Source organism: Sitophilus oryzae, unplaced genomic scaffold, assembly GCF_002938485.1.
Source record: "Sitophilus oryzae breed Bouriz unplaced genomic scaffold, Soryzae_2.0 scaffold_1614_pilon_pilon, whole genome shotgun sequence".
NCBI lineage: Eukaryota > Metazoa > Arthropoda > Insecta > Coleoptera > Curculionidae > Sitophilus > Sitophilus oryzae.
The window spans coordinates 2,648,283-2,671,269 of NW_022146297.1; the positions used below are offsets into that span (position 1 = coordinate 2,648,283).

General features: G+C 35.1%; 1 protein-coding gene across 2 annotated transcripts in view; it reads left to right on the plus strand.

The window, feature by feature from the left end:
* The window catches only part of LOC115880055, a 115,076-nt gene that overhangs the window by 36,773 nt on the left and 55,316 nt on the right, over positions 1-22,987 (plus strand). For both annotated transcript variants that reach the window (XM_030897176.1, XM_030897177.1), the window contains exons 5-6: positions 7,668-7,839; positions 7,900-8,033. In XM_030897176.1, the coding sequence (XP_030753036.1) occupies positions 7,668-7,839; positions 7,900-8,033 (306 nt within the window). The remainder of the gene's footprint in view (positions 1-7,667; positions 7,840-7,899; positions 8,034-22,987) is intronic.

Below are 22,987 nucleotides of genomic sequence, written 5' to 3' on the forward strand. Positions count from 1 at the left end.
GTGGTTTTTGGGGGTGAAGCTCACACTTTACAGTTAGGAACTCTTTTGATTTTAAAAAGTCTCCTTTTAGTACGTATAACCTTAACATATCAAAACTTTGTAAGTTATTTTTTCTAAATATGCTAATATCAACGTACTAATTATGTTTTTGTTTTTGAAATAATATAAAATATAATAGAATTTTGTAATTACTAATTATCACTGGTGAATTTTAATATTTAACTATATCTCACAATAACTAACTTTTTGTTATCAAGATGACATTTCAGACGGCAACTGACATATATGTCATAATATTTTAATTTTGAATATGTATGTAATATAATTTAAATGAATATAATGCAACTTTATACTGAGAAAACATTTATACATTCAAAAATACAATAAAATCTAATAATATAGTTTGAAAACAATGAAAATTGAATTAAAATTCACTAAAATGTTTAACAATTTTTACACAATTGATGACCGGTAGCGCCTATACATATATAGTCTTTGTTCGCACGGTTAGTCTTTTACTACCTTTTATGGTCATTAAATAAAAAGCTCTAAAGGGGATGTTTTGTGAACAAAATTCAATTTTTTTATTGCAAAAATGCCTCAAAGATTTAACCAAAATGAACAACAGCTCTTTGCTAGCTTTTAAATTATTTTTCTCGAGAAAGAGATGCTGGTAGAACACTCTTCCAGTGGACGCCGTATATGAAGTAAGTACAATACAAAGGTGTAATACTCCTACGTAAAATACCTACGAATGGATAACGTTTTTAAATAATATAGCGAGTTGTTGATGCTTTAGAAATAGGAATTTCAACAGTCCAAAGGATTGGAATTAAAGGGATCGTAACTGATGAAGAGTTCAAGAAAAATTGAATAAGTATCGAAATAAACGGAACTCGGTCAATCAATAATATAGGAATTAAATTTTCTAAACAATATGAACTCATCTCAGACACACCCTAAAACTCATATTTGACCCTAGATCATATATACTTACGTGGAAAAATAAATCACTATGGAAACTGTCGCAAACATATCAACGACTTCCATGTATCTTCTTTTTTTGTTACACACACGGTGCTTCTACTCTATCTATTCTTGTCGAGGATCCATCGTCCGCGCGCCAAATTTGAACATTAATTTTAAAAATTTAATTTGTAAAATGCTTATATTTGAACAATAAATTGAATGTTTACTATCACAAAAACTAAATTATATTGTTACGTTTTTTTCTTCGGTTCCATGTGTATAGAAAGTCACAATTTATTTAAACACTATTTATTTAACACTAATTAACAAAAATAATAACGATAAAAGATTTATAGAACTATTTACAAACGATTTATAACTAAGAATTTATTTTGAATTTTAGCGCGTCAACTGCACTTGTCTATTTATAACTGACCTCTCTAGGCCACAGCCGCCGGCTTTTATACCTACAGCTAAGAAATCTAGAATAGTCCATAGATCGTTAGGTGCATAGAGAAGGTTCCGAATGTTATGTATGTACTACTCCATTCTAGTGGGACTCGATACTTCTCGAATCTTCGAATGAATCATTGCGGTGTCTATGCGATGTTAAGGTTATCCGAGGGCGGGCCATATTGTTAGGTTAGGTCGAGTCCACACCGGTCCGCAACACTGCCCCCTTCTTAGGTACATGCTCGTCCCGAGATGTACACGGTGAATGAAGCTATTTGCAAAGCTGGCCTCTGGTACATTGCGAAGTCTGGTAGAAATAGCAGTCTACAGTTTTCTCTCCCGATCTCAGCTTTGGATTGTAGCAGCAAACAAGGATCTCGATTCCCGTAAATCTGAACAAGACTTCAATCATGTTCCGGATTGTACGCCAACTCAAACCATCGAGTCCACACGCCAGCTTCGGAATGGCTAATCGTGTAATGTTGTTCTTTAGCAAGGCTTCTCTGAGTTCAATCAGGGTCTTCCATAGATTTAGATAAGTCGGCTTACTCGGCGACCATTCCTTAGTGACCAGGTAGAAGATGTGTCTTGCTTGACCATGTGCATTGTCGGTTAGCCTCAAGACGCTTCCAACCTCTGGATCCTGTCGGCGTAGTTCTCCGACACGCCCAAACTTCTCATTGAACGTCGCAGCGATTCCTCTGGACACCCGCAAATCTCGGGCCACACAATGAGCGAGCGAATAATCAGGAGGCACGGAAAAGAGGTCTCGTTGATCTTCTTTGGTTACATCATAGCGAGCCTTCTCACTGCTGTTGTATCGGGCCATGAAATCGTCAAAGGACATCTCGGAATCAGGGGGATCAAAGCTGCAGGTTCTCACGGTCCCTGCACGATCTTCGATTTCGCCATGGTAGGGGCTCAAACGGTTGAAATGGACTACCCTCGGTTTTCCTTTTGGCAATTTTCTGATACGGTATACGACGTCATTAATCCTATCCATGACTTCGTATGACCCTTCCCACGAGGATTGTAGCTTCGGAGATAACCCACGGCGTCTCTGCGGGTTGTATAGCCACACCAACTTCCCTGGTTGGTATCCTCCATGCTCAGCTTGAATGTCGTAGTGTTCCTTCATTCGGTCACTAGCACTTTGAATATTGAGGCGGACTCTCTGATGAATGTCGTCCATCCTTTGACGTAGTGTGTGGACATAATCTTCTCCGGCGACTTCTTCTCCCGGTCGGCAACCAAATTTCAGATCACAGGGTAGGCGCACTTCCCGTCCCATAACGATGCTGGCTGGAGTTTGCCCTGTAGATTCTTGGACGGATGAACGGTAGGCCAACAGGAACAGGTGAAGAAATTTGTCCCAGTCTCTTTGGTGGTCAGCGACTACTTTGGCCAGATAACGGTTGATAGTTCTGTTCATGCGTTCAACCATCCCATCGGATTGTGGATGTAGAGCAGTCGTCCTGCTCTTGCGGATGTTCAGGACTTCACAGACGCCTTGAAACAGATTGGACTCAAAGTTTCTTCCCTGATCTGAATGAAGCTCCATGGGAACACCAAACCTGCAGATCCATTCTTTAACAAGGGCATCAGCAACGGTGGACGCTTCTTGATTTGGTAACGCGTACGTTTCGACCCATTTGCTGAAGTAATCCATTACTACCACAATGTATTTGTTGCCATCGTTCGTCTCCGGGAAAGGACCAGTCACGTCGATCGCTATTCGTTCGAAGGGACTGCCAACATTGTACTGGCGCATAGGGGCTTTACCACGGTTTTGTGGCCCATTGATGGCTGCGCAAATGTCACATTTCTTACACCAGACCCTCACATATTTGCAGTTCACCCAGTAGAACCGTTCACGCAGCTTGCCAAGTGTCTTGGTAACACCAAGATGTCCACCGCTGGTTCCATTGTAAACTTCCTCCAAGACTTCTGGGATCCTCTTCTTTGGAATGACGATCTGCCTTCTCACTTCTTGTCCCTCCGGTCTCTGGATCACACGGCGAAGTAGTCCGTTATCTATTACCAAGGAATTCCACTGAGCCCAGTACGACTTTACGTTCGGCGAATATCTGCAAACTTCTTCTCACGTTGGTCTCTGGCCTGCGTTTTTCCAGTTAATTACTAAACCTAATTCTGGGTCACTGGTTTGGTCATTTGCAAGATCTTCGGGTTGCCAACTATCATTAACCACAGTTGTTCTTAGGAGTTTCACTTCTTTCTCTTCTGCTCGGGAACAATGCTTACAGTCCTTAGCGCAAGGTCTTCTGGAAAGTGCGTCGGCATTTCGATGGATTGCCCTAGCTCGATGTTCTCTGTCGAAGTCAAATTCTTGTAATCGTTCAATCCATCTAGCTACCTGCCCTTCAGGATTCTTAAACTGCAACAGCCATTTCAAAGCAGCATGGTCTGTTCTTAACAAGAACTTTCTTCCATAGAGATACTTGTAGAAGTGTTCCACTGCTTTAACTACTGCTAGTAATTCTCGTCTGGTTACACAGTAGTTCCTTTCCGGTTTTGACAAGGTCTTACTAAAATAACCAATGACTTTTTCTTGACCATCCTGGATCTGAGACAGAACAGCGCCTAACGCAACATTGCTAGCATCGGTATCCAATATAAAGTTTCCGTTGCCAAGAGGCTAGCTAAGTATAGGCGCACTAGTCAGGGCCTTCTTCAATTTTCGGAATGCCTCGTCAGAATCTGAGTCCCAAGAGAAACGCCTCTCACCTTCGGTAAGTCTGGTCAATGGTTTTGCGATGGTGGCGAAATCCTGTACATAGCGGCGATAGTATGTGCATAGTCCCAAAAAGCTTCGTAGTTCATGTTTATCTTTAGGTATCGGCCACTCTTCCACTGTCTTGGTCTTCTGTGGATCTACCGCAACTCCTTGGGAGGAGACTACATGGCCCAAGTAGTGTACCTTTTCTTGAAACAGATGACATTTCTTGGGGCTAAGTTTCAAACCAGAGCTCCCTAGTCGCTTGAAAACTTCTTCCAAATTTTTCAGATGACCGTCAAAGGATTTCCCAACCACTATGATGTTATAAACATACACTAAACAGGTAGTCCAGGATAGTCCCTTTAACACAGACTCCATTAGTCTCTCAAAGGTAGCTGGCACGTTGCACAATCCAAAAGGCATGACGGTAAATTGCCACAGTTCGGAGCCCACCGAGAACGCTGTCTTCTCTCTGTCTTTCGGCGCCATGTCGACTTGCCAATATCCACTCTTCAGATCTAACGTAGAGAATATCGTTGACCCCGCCAGCGTGTCTAGAGTATCGTCTATCCTCGGCAGGGGATAGCTGTAACATTATTGAGCTGCCGATAATCAACACAGAACCTGGTGGTACCGTCTTTCTTCTTTACTAGTACTACCGGCGATGTCCACGGGCTGTTAGATGGTTCGATAATACCCTCTTCTTTCATTTCTCGAAGGTTCTTGTCAGCTTCTTCACGTTTGGCGAGCGGAAGTCTTCTTGGATTTTGTTTGATTGGTCGTGCATCTCCGGTATCAATTTTATGTTGTACTAAATTGGTACGACCTCTCTGTCCTGCTTCTTCTTTATCAAACACATCTTGATACTTGATTATCAGGTTTCTCAATTTTCTACTATTTTCGGGAGATAATCCCTTAACGTTTAAAAACTCCTTCACCATTTTGTCCGGAATTTTTGAAGTCGAAACTATGGAGGCTTTCACGCTTCGAATGACTGAGGAGACCGAACAACAGTACCCTAAAAGGGTTCCCTTCTTCAAGGATACAGAATAATAATTCGTGTTCATTACTCTCACCGGTACAGTCTTCTTCGCTCGTAGCAGGGCTTTTCTAACAGCAACCCCTCGTCCTATTTCGCTGTCATGGTTCCTTGGCTCCAACAGAATAATACTCCCATTATTCATTTTACCTTCCGAACAATCCCTTCCACGGATTCGTCGGAACATTCGTCGATGGCCCGTACTCTTCCTAAATACCGAGAACTTTGTTTCGCGGCCTCGAATTCTAGGACACGTGCTAAAGCATCCACCAAGTGCGTTGGGTGGGCTAGGAGAAGTGCTTGTCTTGTCTCGTTGTCACGTAAGTCGTCGGAGAATGCCTGTACTGCCAACCGCTCCATAACATTCTCGGGCGTAGCAGGGTACGCAAGGCGAACGAGGCGGGCTACGTCGGCTTCAAACTCCTGCAGAGACTCATTTGACTTTTGAATGCGATTTTTTAGCTGGCAATGATAGACATGTTCCAAATGAGCTTGGCCGTACCTCATTTCTAAATGTCGTACCAATTGCTGATAATCTCCTTGTTCCGATGGTGACAGTGTCTGCAGGATGTCAGTCGCATCTCCTCGTAGTGCGACAGTCAAAGCGGTAGCTTTTTCAGCGATTGTCCATCCGTTCGCTCTCGCAGCGGCCTCAAACTGGCAAAAATAATTGGCCCAAGCGGTTTTTCCGTCAAACTGTGGAGGCTTAATAACTGACTTTGAGATATACTTATTTTCGACGAGTGTCGGGTCCTTCGATGATTCTTGACATTTTGGTGAATTTGCTTTTGCTATTTGTTCTTTCAAAATTTCGATTTTTCTATTTACATCTTTCTCAATCTCTGTTATTTTGTCTTGTATATCTATTATCTTTTCTTCTAATTCCTGTATTTTATTATTAAAGCTGGCCTGTATATCTTTAGAATTTTCGATGATCTTCTAATGTATTGATTAAATCCTGGGAATTTTCCATAATTTTATCACTGATTTTAGTATTCAAACTTTCTTCTAAATTAATTATCTTACTGTTCAAATTGTCGTTTAAATTTTCTTGCAAATTTTTCAATGACGAGTCAAAAAAGATCACCTTCTAACTCAAAACAAAATGTGTCAGGATCCTCACCTTCCTCGATCAGAACATCTCTTAGTCTTGCTTGTAAAATGCTTTTTTCCCATCTGTCTCACATTCTCTCTCTTCCAGTATGCATTTTAATTCCGACACTTTCAAGTCCTTCAACAATTTTTTCGAAGCCATTTTCAGTCTTATTTATTTTTATCACACACCCCACACCTGACACCAATTGTTACGTTTTTTTCTTCGGTTCCGTGTGGATAGAAAGTCACAATTTATTTAAACACTATTTATTTAACACTAATTAACAAAAACAATAACGATAAAAGATTTATAGAACTATTTACAAACGATTTATAACTAAGAATTTATTTTGAATTTTAGCGCGTCAACTGCACTTGTCTATTTATAACTGCCCTCTCTAGGCCACAGCCGCCGGCTTTTATACCTACAGCTAAGAAATCTAGAATAGTCCATAGATCGTTAGGTGCATAGAAAAGGTTTCGAATGTTCTCGTATGTACTACTCCATTCCAGTGTACTACTCCATTCCACTCGATACTTCTCGAATCTTCAAATGAATCATTACGGTGTCTATGCGATGTTAAGGTCATCCGAGGGCGGGCCATATTGTTAGGTTAGGTCGAGTCCACACCGGTCCGCAACAAGATAAAAAATACATTTAGCCACTCTGTACGAATATCAATATTCTTAGGAAATCTAACTAGAAAGTATGCATGTGGCTTAATATAAATAAAAGAACGACTGAATACTTTATTTGCCTATGAAAAGATAATTCGGGGACCTTTATAATTAGAACTTTCACACACTAAACAGTTTCTAGTCATTTTTACGAGTATTTAGAAAGTTCAACGAAAAAAAAGGAATATAGTTGCATAAACTTAAAATTAACTTCACACTGAACACACTTGCATCCTTGGCTATATAAAAGTGGTAAATAAAAGAGTAATAAATACAATTTTTAAAATAAAAAAAAACAAAAAATAAGCGTCGTTACACAACCAAAATAAGATTATGACAATATGATGACATTGAAAAGTTGGTTTCCATAACAATGTATAATTTGTACTTTCTAAACCGTATAAAATTGTTATTATTTTGGAAATACGTGCCACTTTTAATGCGTATGCGCAAAGTAAGGTCCTCGAGAAAGACAAACCTACTGAACGTTTCATAACTGCAATAAAGAAGGTTTGAAAATGGCATGTCGTGATGTTGGAGATATATTTTTTAATGCTAAACTTATGGCGTTGATTTATCCACGTAAGTATATATGATCTAGGTATTCGACAAATAATAATAATGATGACGTAACGGTGAACGATGGTTGAACTGTATTTTACTTTTAAATTTATTAATATATCATCATGATTTCAGATTGAGGAATATCCATCATTTTCTGTAAACTATCGCGAGATTGTCCGTAACTTAAAGTTTCTAGATAAATTAGTAATAAAAATGACATTTGCTTTAGAAAATGTTGACTATTCAATTGTTGGTATGGATGCAGTTTTTAAATGTAGACGATTTCAATCGATGGTTATGTACGGTAATGTAGCGATAAATAATAGTTTATATACTGAATTCCTAAATTTCCTAATATTTTTAGTAAAGTGTGCCGAGGAAAAGCTAGTTCCTTTAGGACATACTTCATTTTTTCCTGGCATATCGCTACTCCAGCTATCATGGAACAGACTTAGTAGATATCAACATTCTGTCTGGTATGATGTGAAAGCCGCCGAGGCAAGTGAGACAACATGACAATATACAGGGTGATCCAGATATGCTCTATATCAGATTTTCGGTTCAGGATTTTTACTCCAATCTTTTATTATTTATCATCTTAAAATGTACAGACAATAATTTTAAAATTGCATTTAAAAGTATTTACACAGCGGTGGCGTACAGTGCAAATCAAAGGAGGGTCGGCAAAAATTGACAAAATAATAAAATAAGAATAGCATAATTAATTCAAAATAATTATTGTTTTATATAAATTAGTATTTTTTTTTCGATTTGGCGATTTCGTACAGGACTTTTATCCCGCGCGTCGCCGACTAAATCAAACCACGCCGTTACTTCCTTATTATCTCTTTCTTACACATTCAGCGCGGTGGTACACAGCGCGTTTTTACGGTTGCCGCAGAAACGCACGGCGCGACACGTACATCAAACAAGAACAATTAAGAGCTCTAAGGGCGCTTTCACACTCACCGGCAAAATCGATGCCGGTACCGGTGCTGAAATCGTTTGCAATATATATAAATTAGCTCCTTCACATACAGGGTCCGGCAATAGTGCATCGGGCATCTGTAGGTCCTAGAATAAAAAAACTTGAGAATTTTTTCGTACCAACCGCGGCACCGTCTATTCTATATTTTCCATCCGTTACCTACAGAAAAAAAAATAAAGGAGCAACAGTCTAAACTTTATGTTGCATTCATCGATCTAACAAAAACCTTCGACTCTGTGAACAGAGATGCGCTTTGGGCAATTATGAAAAAGTTCGGAGTACCCAACAAATTTCTTACAGTGTGCAAAAGCCTCCATAACAACAACAAGTCAAGAGTGTCACATAATGGATCACTGAGCGACCCATTCCTAACAAATAGCGCCTTAGCGCCTCTCCTGTTCAACATATTCATGGCAGCGCTCTCCATTATAGTGGACAGCAAACTGCAGGAGAGACGATTGGGCATTAGATACAGATACGACGGCGCGGCGGTCTGTTCAGCATAAAAAGACTCAGGGCAAAAACATGTACAAAATTCATCACAGAACTTCAATACGCTGACGACTGCGCTCTTGTTGCAAACACGGTACAACAATTACAAGAAATGTTGAACACATACCTGGGCATACGAGGCTTTGGGCCTTAAGCTAAACATCGACAAAACTAAAATCATGTGCACTCCCCCGGAAGATCACAACAATGCTATAAAAATCGGAGAAGAACTATTGGAATATGTGGCGGAATTCAATTAGCTTTGCAGTTTGATTTCGGAAAAGGCCAATATTGACTCCGAAATTCAGCACAGGATTAGTAGCGCCTCAAGAGCATTCTGGAAATTAAAAGACAGATTTTTCTACAATCATGACCTGAGTACAAAAACAAAAACTTGCAGTGTACCGAGCAATTATAATCCCCACTATGTTATATGGGAGTGAAACCTGGGTGCCGTACCGCCGACACATGAACGCATTAAACAAGTTGCAACAGAGACACCTTAGACAACTCTTAAGAATCCGGTGGTTCGATCATATCGTAGTCTCAAACGTATCGGTCAGCGTTGTTACAAGGGCAAAATTTTTTGTACTATAAATGGTGTCGAAATTGTACTTTTTTAAGTGGGATTGTACATTTTTGGTGCAAAAATGTGGGGTCATGTGATCTCTCTATTTACCTTTTTACCAAGTTTTGGTACGTAGGGTGCATCCACACTATCCTAAAAACAGCGGAACGGCGTATTGGCTTAACGACCTTGAATCGATTTCCTGCAATTCTATTGGCTGAAATTTTGGCCAGGTGAATTTGACAGATAAAATTTCTGACAGATGAATTTTTCAGCCAATAAAATTGCTGGAAATCGATTCAAGGTCGTTACGCCGATACACCGCCGCCGATCCGCTTTTTTTAGGATAATGTGGATGCACCCTCACAGAATTATAAACCATATGCTGTCCTTATTTCACGCAGTTGAGCAGCCCTGAACTGTTCAAGAACGCGATACTCTCCCTCCATTCAATTGAGTCATAAAGTTCAGAACTGGTTCTGCGCCATAGCGAACCAGGCTATCTCGCACAGCTCCTTTCAGAACCGTTCTGAGCAACCCAGGGCGTAAAGATCTGGAACTTGAAATTCGCAAATGGAGGACAGCATGATACAAAGAAAACAAGGTATGATCGATAGCGGCTCCAATTTCGTTAACTTTGCGCATACCACCTGTGACGTCATACGCCATACAAAAAAATATCCATATTGTTCAATAGCCACTAATAAAAAAAAGACCTAAAATAGGGAAGAATTAGGACATAACCCCAAAAGTTATGTCAAATCATCTTGCTTGGCATTTGAAAAATTATTGTCACATTTAATGTGTCATCTGTTTGACAATTTGAAATTGGCGCGCGGAGCTTGCCGACCAATGGTGCCGTTTATCACCTGTGACGTAGTGACCAACCTGCGCAATATCATACCTTGTATTCTTTGTATCATGGGAGGACAGCAATACAGAAGCTACAAAGAGCTTTGAATAGCATTGGTTAAATGGGAACTAATTGCGTGACATCACGTTTGACATCGGGACACAATAGATCTCTAAGGTCGCAGTGATTAGCCCCCCTCCTACTCACCGCATGGAAACTTAGTTTGACATCCGTGCGGCTTGAACAGCATTTCAAGTTATGTATAATACTTGTGTCTAGCCCTATCAGGCAACTATTAAGCCCGACCAATCACGTTAGAGTTTTTGACAAACACAAATGAATTAACACACCTCAAATAACCACACTAACCAACCTGATTGGTCAAGCTTAAAAGTTGACTGCTAGGGCTAGACACTTCTTGTATAATTCTGTGCCTCTGCTCCTAGCGACCTGCATTTCAAATCCACGCATCGCGTATCACCGTTCGTCTAAAAATATGTACGTGGGTTTAAGTTTGGGTTAGTTTGGGTTTGAGAAGTAAGAATTGTACATTTTTTCTTGCAATTGTACCTATGTACTCCTTGACTATCAAATGTACCCAAAATAGTACAATTGTACCTATTGTAACAACACTGGTATCGGTCCTTGAAAAAGCTAACTGCGAGAGTATTGAAGTCATGGTTACAAAAAAGCCGCTTAAGATGGACTGGTCACGTATGCAGAATGCAAGAAAAACAACCAAAATCTCTGCTTTACGGTGAGCTTGCAGACGGTAAGAGGAAGCCGGGTGGACAACTGAACAAGGACATTTTCCACGAAAACTTAAAGGGACTTAACATGCAGAATGAGTGGGAAAAAGCAGTTCACAATAGAACTCAATGGAGAAGAGTTGTAAACTCAGTTAACAGTGACAACCAAAATGTAAAGAGGCAACAAAGCAATGAAATTTTTGAATGTCCGGAGTGCGGTAGGCAGATAACATCAAGTATCGGGCTTTTCAGTCAGAGAAAAGCTCATGAAAGAAAACGCCTTACGTGACCATCTTCTTTATGTGTGTCGAATACTCGTCAGCGAGTAACGGCTGTTATGTTATGAGATTTTTTTTAAGTGCAAACCTAAATTATGCGCCAGAATGTATTTCAGGAAAATATTTTAACTTCTATAGGGTGGCTCTAAAAAGTGAGTGGACCTGGATGATTTTTTGAAAATAGAACACCCTGTATACTATTGCATTTTTGGCTTCCTTTCAGATCACTTTACATAATCCTAAGATATGAATAAATATATTTTGATAGTTTCAGAGATATTAAAAAGTAAATCAAAAATATATATTTTTCAGCCTTTCTTAAAAAAATATTAAAAATACAAGAACTGTTCTGAAATCAAAATTATATTAGGTATTTACTTTAGATGGTCTGTTCTTACTTTGCTATAAATATGGTAACCGTAAATCATACAGGATGTTCAATATTCTACGCCAAACTTTCTAAAATATAAAATATTTTTCTTTGCTTTTTTTTTTAAATGGAACACCCTGTATATCATTTTTTAAAAGACTGCTAAGTTAAAAAATGAACATTTTTTGTATTTAGAGTATTTCAAAATTTTTAACGGTTTCGCAGATACACGCAATATTATTTCATATGGCGCTTTTACTGGTAAAATACGAGAGAAAAATCATTGGGTGGCTTTAATAAAAATTTACTGTGGAAAATGCCATATAAAATACAAAACCGCAAATATCTGCGAAACCGTTAAAAATTTTAAAATACTCTAAATACAAAAAATGTTCATTTTTTTTAATTCTCCGTCTATTGAAAAAATAATATACAGGGTGTTCCATTTAAAAAAACGGAGAGAAATTATTTTATATTTTAGAAAGTTTGGCGTTGAATTTTGAACATCCTGTATGTTTTACGATTTCCATATTTATAGCTAAGTAAGTATAGACCATCTAAAGTAAATACCTAATATAGTTTTGATTTCAGAACAGTTCTTGTATTTTTAATAATTTTTTTAAGAAGGGCTGAAAAATAAATGGCACATCCGCCACGATATCAGGGAAAAATACTTTTTATTTTTTTTTTAATATATATATGTATATATATAGGGTCCGGCAATAGTGCGTCGGGCATCTGTAGCTCCTAGAATAAAAAACTTGAGAATTTTGTTTAAGTGCAAACTTAAAGTATATACCATGATGTATTTCAGGAAAATATTTTAACTTCTATAGGGTGGCTCAAAAAAGTGTGAGTGGACCTGGATGATTTTTTTTTAATGGAACACCCTGTATATTATTGCACTTTTGGCTTTCTTTCAGATTACTTTACATAACTCTCAGATATGAATAAATAAATTTCGATAGTTTCAGAGATATTAAAAAATAAATAAAAAATATATATTTTCCAGCCCTTATTAAAAATACAAGAGCTGTTCTGAAATCAAAACTATTTTAGGTATTTACTTAAGATGGTCTGTACTTACTTTGCTATAAATATGAAAATCGTAAATCATACAGGATGTTCAAAATTCTACGCCAAACTTTCTATAATATAAAATAATTTTTCTTTGTTTTTTTTTAAATAGAACACCCTGTATATTATTTTTTCAATAGATGGAGAATTAAAAAGTGAACATTTTTTGCATTTAGAGTATTTCAAAATTTTTAACGGTTTCGCAGATATTCCCGGTTTTGTATTTCATATGGCATTTTCCACAGTAAATTTTTATCAAAGCCACCCAATGATTTTTCTCTCGTATTTTACCATTGAAAGCGCCATATGAAATAATACTGCGTGTATCCGGAAAACTATTAAACATTTTGAAACACTTTAAATACAAAAAATGTTCATTTATTAATTCTCCGTCAAATAAAAAAATAATATACAGGGTGTTCCATTTAAAAAAAAACGAAGAAAAATTATTTTATATTTTTGAAAGTTTGGCGTGAAATATTGAACATCCTGTATGATTTACGATTACCATATTTATAGCAAAGTAAGAACAGACCATCTAAAGTAAATATCTAAAATAGTTTTGATTTCAGAACAGTTCTTGTATTTTTAATATTTTTTTTAAGAAGTGTTGAAAAATATATATTTTTGATTTATATTTTAATATCTCTGAAACTATCGAGATAGATTTACTCATATCTTAGGATTATGTAAAGTGATCTGAAAGGAAGCCAAAAATGTAATAATATACAGGGTGTTCCATTTTAAAAAAATCATCCAGATCCACTCATACTTTTTTGAGCCACCCTATAGAAGTTAAAATATTTTGCGTAAATACATCCTCATACATACTTTAGGTTTGCACTTAAACAAAATTCTCAAGTTTTTTATTCTAGGGGCTACAGATGCCCGACGCACTATTGCCGGACCCTGTAGAAACTCTCGCTAATATATACAAAGAAGTCGAAGCAAGAGTAATGATATATAAAACAACCCTAGAGTTCCCAACTGGCAAAGGAGTACGACAGAGAGACGCAATATCCCCAAAGCTGTATACAGCAACACAAGAGGAAATGTCGCAAAAAACATAATTGTTTTTTTTCAAGGCTTCCCAAACATCCACGATTTTTTTTTTCTGACTAGAAGAAATGTTCTGTCAACTCGACTGGCCAACAAAGGATTAAGTATAGATGGAGAATATCTTAACCATCTAAGATTTCCTGATGAGATAGTCCTAATTGTCAATAGTTCGGAAGAACTACAAGCACAAATTAACGAACTAAATACAGCCAGCAATAAAGTAGGTCTCAAAACCGATTTAGCAAAAACTAACTTCATTTTTATAGAAATAAATATGCCGAAATGATCAACACTTTTTTGGCAGGGACGCGTAAGATTACGGTTTCTAAGCAGTTTAACTTAAAAATACAGCGTGGTCAAAAAATAATTTCACAGTTTAATTCAAGAGGACATATTGAAAAAATAACAAAATCAAGGACGCCGAGGAAAACTACATTTTGGGTGGATAGGAGAATCAAAAGAATTTCTGAAAATCAGAAAATCACCCGTTGTTGTTAGGACCAATGATACTTGCCGAAATTCCCGAACTACAAGTTACTTCGAGGACTGTTCACGACGATTAGTTGAGGCAAAATTTTATAGCAGACGTCCAGCCAAGAAACGGAAAAAAGTCGCCTTGCCAGACTAGAATTTGCACGACGACACTCGAATTGGACAGTTCAAGATTGGAAAACAGTATTGTTTAGTGACGAAACTCATTACAAAATTTTTAATTCTGACAGAATGAGGCGTTTAAGACATGACGCCCTGTTAACACAATGTTTCGTACAAAGTATGTTACACCAGCAATAAAGCATGGACTAGGTAGTTTGTTTTTATGGGGTTGTTTTTTATGGTGTGGGGTAGAATACTTCATAGACGGTACTAAGGATCGATTGGTGTACAGGAACGTTTTCCAAAACGTGATGTTGCCATATGCTGAGTGGGAGATGCTTCTTGTCTTGTCCAGGAGTGATTTCAGGAAAATAATGTTCAGGTTCTTTGGTGGCGAGCACAATCGCCTAACCTTAACTCCATCGAAAACCTGTGGAAAGAGGTAGAACGTGGTATTCGCGTTTTTAGTATTCGCGTTACAAGGTTCTCAAATAAACATCATGCTTTAATTGATAACATTAACGAAGTTAGGTCGAATATGCTGCTATACGATTACTGCTGCTCAAAATTTAATTTCATCAATGCCGCGTCGCGCGTCGTTGCTAAAATGGTATAGCAAATAATGGATATCTTATTAATTGTTAAGAATATTCGTCATTGAAATGTATACAGGGTTGTTCACATACGACACGGAATATTGTAGCTAAACGATTAAATTTTTACAAATTGTAAGTTTTGGGTTCGTTGAAAGACTCTTAGAGCTACAATTTAAAAATATTTTTACAATATACAGTGTGTCCCAAATAAGTAAAAAATATTATAGTTGTATTTTTTAAATGGAACACCCCCTGTATATTATTCTATTTTTGGATTCTACGATTGAAATAAAGGTAAATTTGATTAAGGTTTATCACACTTAAACCTTACCGTTTTTGAAATATTTTCAATTTTCTGAAGTTGCAGTAAAAATTTTAAGGCTTCATTTCTCCAAGGGTATCAAAGTTTTTAATACTAAATATTTACTGAAGATTATTTATTGATCAGATATTGTGTTGCAATAATAAAAATTTTACTACCTTATACAGAGTGTCCAAAAATTTATATTAAATAATTAATAGCTTTAAACGACAATAACTTGTTTAATTTAAATGGAACACCCTATATTTTTTACCTGAATCAGATGCACAATGTAATTGTCTATCAATTGTATTATACCATATTTTACCCATCTCTTCAAGTTTTCGTAGAAAATGCATTTTCTTATAATTTAGACCTCATTTATCAATATACCCATGGAATATTGACATTTTAGCTTATTTTTAAAGATGTAACAAATTTTCGAAGGGTACAGATACTAATATTGTCGATATAGTTCGCTTATTTAATTAAAAAATAAAAAAAACTGTTTAAATATTTTTTGCTAAAGAGGTCCAATTAATATGATCCCAGTATTTAAACTACATTAATTGACTTGTTTACGTTGATTAATAATATTTGTTCCAAATACTATAAAACTGAATTTTGTGTGTGTATTAGACATTGTGGGAAAAAGTAACACCTTATAAATTTTATTCCATTTTTTGACGAATGCTTATTTATAAAATCAGAGACGTTAATTTTCATAACTTATTATTATATTGATTTCTGAGCCAAATCCACATTTATTTAGAATATTTTTTTTAATTAAAACAATTTAAAAGTATGTAATTAACTAATTTTTGTTGTTTCTGGTCGGAAATAATGGTGGTATATTTAATTGGTATAAGTAATCTTTTACAAAGATTTAAATATTTTTTTGTATGCCAATGGGCTTGGAATATTTACCACCTGTACATTTTGTACATATACCGTATGATCGAAAAAAAAACGGCGTCCAGTTGGCTGGGAAATGACGATCGATGACATTTCCCATATAAATTTACATATAAAATGACAGCGATCGTCATTTCATAGCCATCGCTGAAGCCGTTTTTATTCGATCATACGGTATATGGTCCTATAAAAAAATCTGAAATGTCAATATTCCATGTGTATAGTGATAAATGAGGTCTAAATTATAAGAAAATCCATTTTCTACGAAAACTTGAAGAGATGGGTAAAAAAAATGGGATAATATTATTTGATAGACAATTACATTGTGCATCTGATTCACGTAAAATATATAGGGTGTTCCATTTAAATTAAACAAGTTATTGCCGTTTAAAGCTTGTAATTATTTAATATAAATCTTTGGATACTCTGTATAAGGTGGTAAAATTTTTATTATTGCAACACAATATCTGATCAATAAATAATCTTCAGTAAATATTTAGTATGAAAAACTTTGATACCCTTGGAAAAATGAAGCTTTAAAATTTTTACTGCAATTTCAGAAAATTGAAAATATTTCAAAACGGTAAGGTTTAGTGTGATAAACCTTAATCAAATTTACCTTTATTTCAATTGTAGAATCCAAAAATAGAATAATATACAGGGTGTTCCATTTAAAAAAATACAAATATAATGTTTTTTTACTTATTTGGGACCTTAGACAAGGAAAGAGAGGGGACAGGTAACACGGAAGCTGAAAGTGAGGCCACTTGTCACCATGCGAAATTCTCCAATGGCGTAGCATCAGAAATTAGCTTGTACCTAGACGATAAAAAATATTTATTAAAACGTTAACTAATATATCGTTTATTTTTGAGTAATGCATATACAATTGTGTATTTTATAGTCTCACCTTTATAATATTAAAATATCTAAGCCGATAATGCAAAATTTATTTAACAGTCACAGTGAACTGATCATCAAGACAATTATTTGTTTATTAACATGTGTATAATATATAATTAAATAAAAAATAATGTAAATATGTATATATGTTTTAAACGTGTATATACATATATACCGTATGATCGAAAAACAACGGCATCCTGTTTGTTTGGAAATGATGATCGATGACATTCCCCATATAATTCTACGTATAAAATGACATAAAAAAATATATAAAATGACATCGAAAAAAGACTGAGAGGAATATCATCGGCAGTCATTTACAAGCCAACTGGACGCCGTTTTTTTTCGATCATAAGGTATAATAATGAATCTAGCCAATCCCCTTCACACTTGTCTATGGATTCAATGAATAATGTAATTTTTAATATTTGTTACCTTCAATCATAATAATATCCTAATTTTCCGCAAAAAAAAAATATTCTAGAAGCTTTGTGTTATTTTATTTATTTATTTTTAAATTTTTATTAATTACTCACTGAAACTATTATTATACACCTAAACTAGCAAATTTTTTGAAAGGGTATTTAAAAAAATATTGTAACAAGTAGCCCACCACAAGTTTATCCACCCCCAGATTGGCAGGTAAATTTAAGTTTTATGTAACAACTATACATATAGATTTTTTATAACCAAAATTTTTCATTTTTTTTATAGTTTACAATTATTATTTTACACATTTGATAACAATACTTTATACATTTTTTTTACATGTAAAATACATGTACATGTATATAAAAAAAATGTGTATTGCAGAAATTGTATTTCTCTGATTATAACCAAACCAAACCAAACTACGCCACTGGAGAAATCCTGTCTGTGTAGCATTATTTATAGTTTCAAACGTTAATTATAATATAGGATATTGAAAATACTACTTGGAATTAATAAAAATAGTTTGCTTTGGATGTGGTACAAGACATATTAAAAGCATTTGACATATTTTTACTGCTATAATGAAAAAAATTACATTTTATGACTACATAGCACAAGTTGTGTATCAACTCTTACCTGTAAAATGTAATTCCAGTCATTTTTTTCTCGCTTCAGCCTTTGCAGTCATACGCCGAACATCTCATCATACTAAACAACACAGTTTATAAATTTAAAACAAAACAGTATTCACAAAAAACAGAAAAATTCGCTTGGTGTCACCTCGGAATCTTGTCACCAAAGTATGGCCGCCAATCAAATTTTGGCCTCAAAAATTTTTCACTGGAGAATATGCGTGTTAGCTGTCCCCTCTCTTTCCTTGTCTAAGTTTGGGACACTCTGTATCTTGTAAAAATATTTTTAAATTGTAGCTCTAATAGTCCTTCAACGAACCCAAAACTTACAATATGTAAAAATCTAATCGTTTAGCTACAATACTCCGTGTCGTACTGTGGTGAACAACCCTGTATACTGCTAACTCCATTATTCTTAATTTTAGAAGAAAGAAGAAAAAAACGGTACAAAAAATATATATACAGTAGACTCCCGATTATCCGAATCCGGGTTATCCGAAACTCCTGATTATCCGAAACGACCTGTCAAAATAAATACTCCGTTTTAACCGAAACGCATGTTCTTAAACCTTTCGATTATCCGAAATCAGGAACATCTTGAACCTCCTGGAACACTAAAAGATACTACCTTACAGAAGTCTTGGGAAAAAATTATAGACCTACCAAAAGAATCAACAAATGTGACAAATGATGACGGTGAGAATCGGTATGATGAAAAAGAGGACGAGAATCTTTATGAGCTTGCAAAGAAAATATCTGAATTCAAGGACCTTACCAAGGAAGAGCTTGATAATTGGGTACAAGTTGATAAATTGGATGAAGAAGAGATATCAAACCGCGAATTAGTTGACCTTACGAGTGAAAAGAATGACAAGGATGTGCAGGTGAGGATAGTGACTTAAAGGAGGAAGAGAGCAAGAAAATCACAAATAGTGAAGCAATTGATTGCTTCCAGAAAGCACTGATTTATATTGAACAGCAGTCTGAAACTACAGCCACCGACCTTTTTTTGATTCGAAGATGGAGAAATATTGCTGTTAAAAATTTACGTTGTAAAACAAAACAGTCCACACTAGATTCTTTTGTTAGTTTTTTTTAGATTCTTGTTGATTTTTAAATACATACATACTTATGTACGTGTATTATGTACTTAATATATATTATGTACGTACAACATTATTATAATTTAAGAGATACATAATGTTTTTTTTTCCTTTGGTTAGAATCTACCGTTTCTTTTATTGATGTTTTATTACTTGTGTGAATATGGTATTACATAAATATTTAGCATTTAAAAATATTTTGCATTTTTTACTTTCACCTCCGCTATATCCGAAATTTCGATTATCTGAAACGAGTCCGGTCCCGCACGTTTCGGATAATCGGGAGTCTACTGTACTATGTTAAGGTGTACGCGCACTGAATCGGTACCAGTCCGGCGAAGGCGGTGACTCGACTATCGTAGATAGGTAGAGGTAGGAATCTGGCCTCTACAGGCCGAAATGTTGTAGTGGACGCCGGCGCCGTCTATATGTACGATGGTCGCAGTCGCTTTTGCTGGTCGGTCCGATCCGATGCAGTGCGCGCCCTCCTTTACGGTTAAGGTCCGAAATAAAGTTAATCTCAATATTAGAATAAGTCTAATCGAGAATAACACAAAACAAAACAACCAAAAAACAAAATCAAACCCAAACATTAACTTGTTAATATCGAAATTAACCGGATATCGAACTTTAACCGTAACATATTATACAGGGTGGTCCGAACTGTATTCCGGCAGCATATTCTGCAAATAAAAATAAGTAAAAAAGTTCGTATAAATGGACGTCCTAAAATGCTTAGTTTCAGAGATACAGGGTGTTGACATTTCATTTTTATTTCGATTTTTTTCAAATAATTTCTGAAGTAAAGTCAATATTTGAATGAAAATTGGTGTCTGGGAGCTTTTTGACAAGCAAAATTTGATTTTGATGTCAATATGACTCCTACTTGTAGAGGGCGCCACCTACATATTTTTTGACTGATTTTAATAAATTTTCGTCCGTATTTGTGTAAAACTAGTGAGTAAAAAAACATATATTTACGACGTTTTTTACGTAAAAAAGGACTCTTGGTAAAAATCGCTATGAGTAATGGTTCTCGAGATATTTGGAATCGAAATTATTAATACCTCATCATTGACATGAATTATACATGTTGACTGAATAGTTTAACCGAAATCATTAATTTGAAATGTTTTTGTGCCAAAACTTCAACAGAAACTGTTTTATCACCATTTTTGCGAAGAAAAATTTATGATTAATTTTAAAAAAATAAAAAGTTCCCAAATTTATCATTTCAGTCATACAGCTATCTACTCAACATATGTTTATTTTTAGTCAATAATGACATGTATTGACTATTTCCATTCTAAATATCTTGAGAAGGGTTGCTCGTAGCGATTTTTACCAAAAGACATTTTTTAAGTAAAAAATCGCGGAAATGCATATTTTTTCACTCAGTAGTCCTATATAGGTACGGACGAAAAGTTATGACTCATCAAAACAGTTAAAACTGTAGGTGGCGCTCCCTACAAATAAGAGTCATATTGACATCAAAAACAAATTTCTCATGTCAAAAAACTCCCAGACTTCAGAAATTATTTGGAAAAATCGAATAAAAATTAAATTACAACACCCTGTATCTCCGAAACTAAGCATTTTAGGACATACATTTATACGAACTTTTTTATTTATTTTTATCTTCATAGTATGCTGCCGAAGTTTCCGGAATACAGTTCCGACCACCCTGTATATTATGTAGGTACACATGTAGCAAGTATATTCATGAATTCATGCGTTAATATGATACAAAGATAACAATAATCTTTGCTGGAGAACAGTGTTGCCCGATGGAAAAAATAAAAAGTGGTATCGAGTATTTTAAAAAATGGTATTGACTGAAAAAAAATGGTATTTTTACTTTTAAAGAGGATCTTAATATTTTTATAATTTTGATACTATGATTAACAGTGGATTAACCCCAAAAACCAAACGAACCTCAATTTGGTTTGAAAACATCGTAGCTGTTGGTTGTCACATCAGTTTTGAACTCTTGCGCAAGGCATTTAAGTTTTTTTTAACATTTTTTTTATGCAAAATAATAATAAAAGACATTTTAAATAGGTATAATTAATATAATAATAAGGTAATAGGAACATTTTGAATAGATAGGTAACATAAAATATATTATTAATAATTCAACATTAATAATCTACATATTTGGCTGTGAAAATATAGGTAAAACCATAGACTTAGAATAAAATAGGTAAAACTTTTCAAGAAATAATACCTATAAAAAAAATAATAGAGATATGGAGATAGCCTAATAGAGATGTGCTTCATATTTTTAGTAGATGTGGAAAACTAGATTGGTTTGCATTAAAAAGTTTAAAAAATGTAGATCGCTGGGATTCTAAAAAAATTGAGAAAAATGGTAACGTCTTCAAAAAATGGTAGAAAATGGAAAATGGTATACTCAAAATTTTTGCAGGTATCAAGGAAGAAAAAATGGTATAGATACCATTTAAATGGTATATCTGGCAACACTGCTGGTGAACAATAAAACTTAATATTTTGTTAAAAATTTTACGTAAAAATTATACAGGGTGGTCCGAACTGTATTCCGGAAACTTCAGCAGCATATTCTGCACATAAAAATAAGTAAAAAAGTTCGTATAAATGTATGTCCGAAAATGCTTAGTTTCGGAGATACAGGGTGTAGAAGTTTCATTTTTATTTCGATTTTTTCCAAATATTTTTTGAAGTAACATCAATATTTGGATCAAAATTGGTGTCTAGGAGTTTTTTGACATGAGAAATTTGATTTTGATGTCAATATGACTCCCACTTATAGAGGGCGCCACCTGCATATTTTTTAACTGGTTTGAAGAGTAATAACTTTTTGTCCGTACCTGTATAAAAATACTGAGTAAAAAAATATACATTTACGACGCTTTTTACGTAAAACAAGTCTCTTGGTAAAAATCGCTACGAGTAATGGTTCTCGAGATATTTTGAATCGAAATTATCAATACCTCTCATCATTGACATAAATTAAACATGTTGACTAAATATTTATTACACTGAAATCATAAATTTGAAATGTGTTTGTGCCAAAAGTTCAACAGAGACTGTTTTATCATCATTTTTTCGAAGAAAAATTTATGATTAATTAAAAAAAAAACAAAAAGTTCCAAAATGTGTATTATTTCAGTCAAATAATTTATCTACCCAACACTTTTATTTTTTGCCAATAATGATACGTATTGACTATTTCCATTCTAAATATCTTGAAAACGGTTGCTCGCAGCGATTTTTGCCAAGAGACATTTTTTACGTAGAAAATCACGGAAATGTATATTTTTTTACTCAGTAGTTTTATACAGGTATCTACGGACGAAAAGTTATTACTCTTCAAAACAGTTAGAACACATGTAGGTGGCGCCCCCTACAAATAGGAGTCATACTGATAGCAAAATCAAATTTCTCATGTTAAAAAACTCCTATTCACCTATTTTCATCCAAATATTTACGTTGCTTCAAAAATTATTTTGAAAAAATCGAAATAAAAATGAAACTTCGACCCCCTGTATCTCCGAAAC